The sequence below is a fragment of the Equus caballus genome, chromosome 12, assembly GCF_041296265.1.
Source record: "Equus caballus isolate H_3958 breed thoroughbred chromosome 12, TB-T2T, whole genome shotgun sequence".
In the NCBI taxonomy this organism is placed as follows: Eukaryota; Metazoa; Chordata; class Mammalia; order Perissodactyla; family Equidae; genus Equus; species Equus caballus.
The window spans coordinates 45,867,716-45,874,124 of NC_091695.1; the positions used below are offsets into that span (position 1 = coordinate 45,867,716).

The 6,409-nt window shown below is 59.5% G+C and overlaps 1 protein-coding gene across 1 annotated transcript; it reads right to left on the reverse strand.

Moving 5' to 3' along the window:
• Positions 1-1,461: 1,461 nt before the first annotated feature.
• On the reverse strand, positions 1,462-5,383 carry FGF4 (fibroblast growth factor 4). Its single transcript, XM_023654966.2, has 3 exons — positions 5,044-5,383; positions 4,346-4,449; positions 1,462-3,861 (listed from the first exon to the last, which is right to left on the reverse strand). The coding sequence occupies exons 1-3, from the start codon at positions 5,381-5,383 to the stop codon at positions 3,685-3,687; spliced, it is 621 nt and encodes a 206-aa protein (XP_023510734.1). The 3' UTR covers positions 1,462-3,684.
• Positions 5,384-6,409: the final 1,026 nt, after the last annotated feature.

Genomic DNA, 6,409 nt, shown 5'->3' on the forward strand with positions numbered 1-6,409 from the left:
ACTGATGGATTTGCCCATGATGGGCAGGTTTTCACCCAGAAGCGGATGAGGGCTCCCGAGTTTGGCCGGGACAGAGTTGGACGGACACCTTCTGAGCCAGTGGAAGAAAACGCTAAGGCTGGACATCACTTGAGGCTTCACTCCCCACCCTGCCCCACCCCAGTGAACATGGACAATACCCACTGTCGTCTCCCCAGGGCCGCAGGTGGCTGCAGACAGCAGGAAGGGATGGCCTCGCAGTCCCGGAGGCTGGGATCAAGGTGTCGGCAGGTGGGATCCTTGTGAGGCCATGCCAGACCCCTCCCCGTGCTGCTGGGGGTTTCTGGGGTTCTTTGCTTGGCTTGTAGCTGCACCCCCTCAATGCTGGCCGTCTCCCTGTGTCTGCTTCCTTACGTGACCTCGTTGTTATGGGGACACTGTCATAGAGGATCGGGGCCCACCCTCACGACCTCATTTTAACCCAGTTACCTCTGTAAAGGCCCTATTTCCAAATATAGTCATGTTTTAGGTCCTGGGAGGTAGGATTCCAACACGTCTTTTTTGGGGGACACACGGTTTAGTCCATAACGCTGCCCGGGTATTTCTTCGTCATCCCTGGATCATGGGGGTCCAGAGCGAAGGATGCTGCGATGTCTTGGAGAGCAATGAGGTACAGGCAAGGATCCTGCAGCCCCGAGGGCCTTTTTTTTGGGTCTTTTTGTCAAGCGACTGGATACAGTTTGTGGGGGGAGGGGAACCCAGATTCTAGGCACGGTGGGCCAGCGCTTAATTTTTTTTATTGCAATCCACACTAATACGCACATTCTATATCACACGCCAGCAGAGGCTGGTTATATATATAGGATAGAGCGTGCTCACAAAGCAATCCGTACTCTGACTGTGATTGACACCTTCTGGATTTTTCTATCCTCTATGATTTTACTCCATTTCCCTTTTATAAAAGCCTCCTTGGCGCTCATGGTATCGATTTCAGGACTCATGGGTGGCATCTACGCAAGAGTTTGAAAAACATGCTCGAGTTGGTCTCCTGATGACCGGCTCTGGAGGCTGTGCTCCCCACCCCCAGGAGTGCAAACTGCTTCAGACGGTGCCAGGCCAAGGCCAGGGGCACCGGGCTTTGGTTAGTTTCATGTGGGAACGGCGAGAATTGGCCCCATCATGAGAATAAACTGCAAGATTCAGAGTCATCGTGAAACTCTTGTGACACTTACACCCGCCGCCCCCCGCCACCCCCCCCCCCCCAGGCTCCTGTCTTCAAGGCCACATTTGTGTGGACACAGCTGGCTAAAATTCATCTCCCCACCCCCACCCCCACCCCCAGCCAGGCGAGGCTCAAGGTCTCAAATAGACACTGGAAGACAGCGGGAGGGAGCCATCCCTTGGGCGTTTCAAGGCAGGTTTTAATCGTTTTCAATACCTTTCCCAAATATTCACACCAAGGTCAACAGGGTTCTACATGGCATCCACGTTTTCCATTTATTCGGCATCTCAATGTGCACAGCACATACAGCAGATACGGGTCGGCACCTGTATAAAACTACAGATTCTGAGGACAGCGGGAACACCAACCCTCCACTGCCCGTCACAGCAATAGAAACGCTTTACAGTGTCCCAAGTTCCCGTCGCGTCTCTCTCCACTCCACGCGTGACTGGCGACAGGCTGGGTACGCACACGTGGTCCAGGACGGCCGCATTCTGCACTTAAGACATCTTAATTCCTGACAATGACTGGGCTCTGAGACAAGACGCGGCGCAATCATTTAAGGCATCCAAGACCATGATGGTTTGTTACTGTGTGAACCCACGGAATACAGAACGTCCACAACTGCCACCCCCGCCCCCCGCAGTCAGCACGGAGATTTCTGAGCATCTTTCCTGAAGGCTCCCGGAGTCTAGGGCACGGTTTCAAACAAGATTTAAAAAAACGAACATTTTTATTCCATCGTATGAACAGCGGTTTAAGAGGTCTGGTCCAGCGTTGGGGCCTTGAAGTGGCTTCCTTCTTCCAGGCCTCAGATTAAGAATAGCATTTTAAGAAGATGATTTGCATGCGAACAAAGAGTTGTAAAAAGGAATGTGAAAGACAAAACTCCAATCAGCTTTTTCCCCTCCGTCTTGCTGTCTGTGGACTCCCGTAAAGTTAATTCGGGAGCCGGTTCAGAAGCCTCCTCGAAGAGCATTAAAGTCTCGAGAAAACATGTGGAGTATTTCTGGTAGCGAGCTAAGGTCATTTTGTATAAACTCGAAAAAGTCATTCATTAAAATTAAATGCTTGCCATCAACTCGGGACTTTTTTTAACCATCCTCGACCCTGCCTCTTCCATCTCTGCTTCCACGACAGGGGTTACATTCGTAAAATATATAAAGAAAAATATAAGGTTACTTGGTGACCATATAGCGCACGCTAACAGCTGTCTGCAAATATTTTCACCATGATTGTCCTTACTAAAAGTAAATCGCGGGGTAAAGATAGCTCAAACGTGACAAGGTTCGAATGGGACGCACCGCCGCTCGCTGCAATCCTTTTTGGCTACATATGGAAAAAAAAAAAAGCCACTCGGGATGGCAAACCCCTGCACCCAGTGTGGGCTTTCTGCAGATTCCACCAGATGAGTGGTTTAAGGGCTTTCGAGGTAGATGTTAAATCCACTTAGGGAATGCCATGGACGGCCCACAGCATCTTCCTCCCAGCAAACACCACGCTAAGTGTTTCTGCACAATTACAAGGGCATTTCACCTAAAATTAACAGCGAGTTCTAGCCCAAAGCTCCCCAAGCACAAGGAAGCATATTTTTTTAAAAAATAAATATTCGATTACTTAGCAGAAGGCTCTGCTCTCACACACTGTATTTCCTCTCGAGCGTTTGGGGCGTGGTTGCAAATACACCCATCTTGCCCATTTCCAGCCTTCCAACCAGACAGCGATTCCTTTCGGTCGGATTTACAAAATTGCTTCATTTTTGCCTTTTTCCCCCAACGGCCACAGAGAAGCACGGGCTGTGGCGGGTCCAAAAAAGGAAAACAGGAGTTTATGAAGTTGTCTAAGGGTCTCCCCCATCTGGTAGATGGAGGAAGATTGACTACAGGAAAGTTCAAAGGTCAGTCTTGACAGATCTAAAAACAGAGAGGCAGCAGGGACTGACAGCACACTTTCTGGCCCCGAAGTAAACTGATATGTCCCGATTCATAGCAACCGGGCACAAAGAGTGGGGCGCTGGACGGTGCTCGGAGAGGGGCCGAGACTGGGAGCTCCCTTTTGCCGGCTTCCAAGGCCCCAGGAACGTCTTTCCAGCCACAAGGATGCTCACCCCCACACTACGGGGGACGGTGCAAAGCCAGGTTGATCTCAAGAGTCTGACGTCCCCGATTTTAAAACACAAAATAGCAGCACACCGTGACAACATCTGACACGTCACATAAATCCAGTGGAAGCATCTCCACTGTTTTCGGAGAAAAATCAGGATTTGGGCTGTCTTTTTTTTTTTTTTTTTTCCAGAAAAATACAAAACGCACCCACAGAACCATAAATAATTTGGTGGCAATATATACACATTTAAATAATTAATTTAAATATCTTACACCGATGCTGGCATCCAACCGTCCTTCGGAAGAAAGTACACCCGGGCGGGCCTTGGTGTTCCAGCTCCTGGGGGCTTCCCGAGGCAGAGGCAGGGCTCTGGGAGGTCACAGCCTGGGGAGGAAGTGGGTGACCTTCATGGTGGGTGACACTCGGTTCCCCTTCTTGGGCTTCCCGTTCTTGCTCAGGGCGATGAACATGCCGGGGTGCTGGTGGCACTCATAGGCATTGTAGTTGTTGGCGAGGAGAGTCTCCTTGAACTTGCACTCGTCGGTGAAGAAAGGCTGCCAGGGAAGGGGAGCAGGGTCAGGTTGGGCCACCTCCTGACCAAGGGACCTGGGGGCTGCTTTCTGTCCCTGCTGCCCTCTGCCTGAGCAGTCTCTCCTGGGAAGTTGGGGTGCCCATACCCTCACCCGGTGAGAAGAGGGAGACGGCCAGCCCATAGCAGCTGGTGCTCCAGCCACCTGCCCGGCACCTGGCAGCCACAGTGTCCACCTGCCCCCTGGGACCCACCCCAGAGGCTACAGAGAAGGGCCCTCAAGGGCACCCTTGGACCAACATGCAGGGATGACAGAAACTTCATTGCTCCTGTCTTGGAGCAGCGCCCCCTTCTCCGGGCTGGCCTGGGGTCACCGGCACTACCTTGGGCATTTGGCAGGTGGGGGCAGTGTGCATCCTCCTGTGACCCCTTCACAGTTCCACCTTCCACGTGGGCCACACTGCCTGTGCCCGCAGCCGGGTGTTGGGCACTGCCCGTGCTGTACTCACCGAGCCGTACAGCTTGCCCTTGCTGCTCATGGCCACGAAGAACCTGCTGGCCACGCCGAAGATGCTCACCACGCCCCGCTCCACCGGCGAGAGCTCCAGCAGGCCTGGGGGCGGGGCGCGCGGGTCATTCCCGGGCAGGGGACCCTTGGCCCGCACCGCCCGGCCCGGACCCCCTCGTCGGCCTGGGAACCTCCGGAACCCCATTTCTGGGGTGCGGGTGGGTGTAAAGGTTGCCCAGGATCCCCGGCGCAGGCCGCACCCAAGGGGCCCCCGGAGTGCAGCGCGCGCGGGCGCGGACTCGCCGCCTGTCCCGGGCCCGTGGCGGCCGCGCCCAGTCCTGGACAGCAGGAGCTAGGCGGCTGCGGTGGCCCCGGGGCCTGGCCCCGACCTGGGCGTGCGTCCCGGGCCCCCGCGGGTGCCGGCGGCTGCGCCGCGCGCCCTGTGCCCACGAGCGAAGGCGCTGGAATTCTGTGCCCCGAGCCTGGGCTTCCGAAGGCGGGGAGGCGGGACTCGGCCGCCGGGGTGCGCAAAGCCGGTCCCTGCGGCGACTCCCGGAGCCTGGAGCGTTTGCGTTCCTGAGCCAGAGGGACCGGACCCGAGACAGCCCTGGCTCTCACTGCCTGCGAGCAGGTGCCAGTGGGAAGGAGCGGCCGGTGCCCCGGGCCCCCGACCCTTCCCTCCCGGCCCTCCGCACTCACTGTCGCTCGTGTCCGCGTGCACGCCCCCGATGCGGCCGTCGGGGAGCACCTGGAGGTGGAAGCCGATGCCCACATTGCAATAGAGCCGCCGCAGCCGCTTGATGCCCAGCAGGTAGTCCCCGGCGCCGCTCTGGACGGCCGCCTCCTTGGGCTGCGCGGCCACGGGCAGGCGCGCCAGCGAGCGCGCCACCAGGCTCTCCCAGCGGCGCTCCAGCTCGGCCTCCAGCGTGCCGTTGGGTGCGGTGGGCGCGGCGGCGCCCCCTCGGCCGGCCCAGGGCGCCAGCAGGGCCAGCAGGACCGCCGGGAGCAGCGCCGCCGCGGCCGCCCCGGGCCCCGCCATCCCCGCCCTCGGGCCGTGCGTCCGTCAGTAGGTCCGTGCGCCCGGGAAGCCGGGGGTGCCGAGCTGCGCCTGTGGCGGCCCGCGGGAGCGCACGGCCGGCCGGGGCCGGGGCCGGGGCAGGGAGTACGCGGCCGACCGAGGAGCGGGAGGCGAGCCACGGGGCCCCCAGGCGCGGGGAGCTACCCGGGCTGCATGGAGCGGCGGGCAGCGGCGGAAGGACGCACGGCCCGGGCTGGGACCCTGCGGAGCGGTGCGCGCCTCCCTGCGCGCTGGCCGGCCCGGGGCCGGGCCGCTATATATAGCCGGGCGCCCCCTCCTACTCCCGCGGGGGGCCGTTCGCGTTCGCCTGGGCGCCCGGGGCGCTGTGGCGCTCGCGGCTGGTCGCAGGCCGCCTGCCAATCAGGGCTGGGGGAGGGGAGGCGGCCGGGGACGAGCGCCGCGAGTGCCACCTGGAGGGTCCTCGGTCCCCACCCCTGGTTTCGCCCAGCCCACGGACCTGTTGGTCCCGCCCCTCGCGTCTCCTCCGGTCCTGCCTTCCAGTCAAAGTTTTGCCTCTCGGACTTCGTCTGTGCCCATCCTGTCTCTGTCCTCCTCTCCGCCTCTGCTGGAGCGGCCTGGGTGCCGCCCTAACAGGCACCCTCGGCTCCCAGCGGCCTCTCTTTGCGCTTTGCCTCTCGGGGGTCTCCCAGGAACCCGGCTCCTTTGCGGGGACCGTGCGGACCCGGCTGGGAATGAGGGGTGGGTAAGGGCACTAAGCAACACCAGTGCCTGGTGAGGAAGGAAGAACCGAGCGGCTGCAGGCTGGAGAGAGAGGCAAGGCTGGGTTGGGCCCCTGCCCTCTGGGCGATTGGCGGGGGGGGGGGGGGGGGGGGGGGGGGGGAGGGGGCATCGCCTGAGCAGGTGCCTCCAGGTGGGCGCTGCTAAGAGGAGGCAGGCGGCCAGGAGTAGGGCTGCATCCAGGGGAGGCCACAGCCCTGCACCCCTGTCCACACCCACCTCTATGCAAGGACAGGTGGCAGGGCGCAG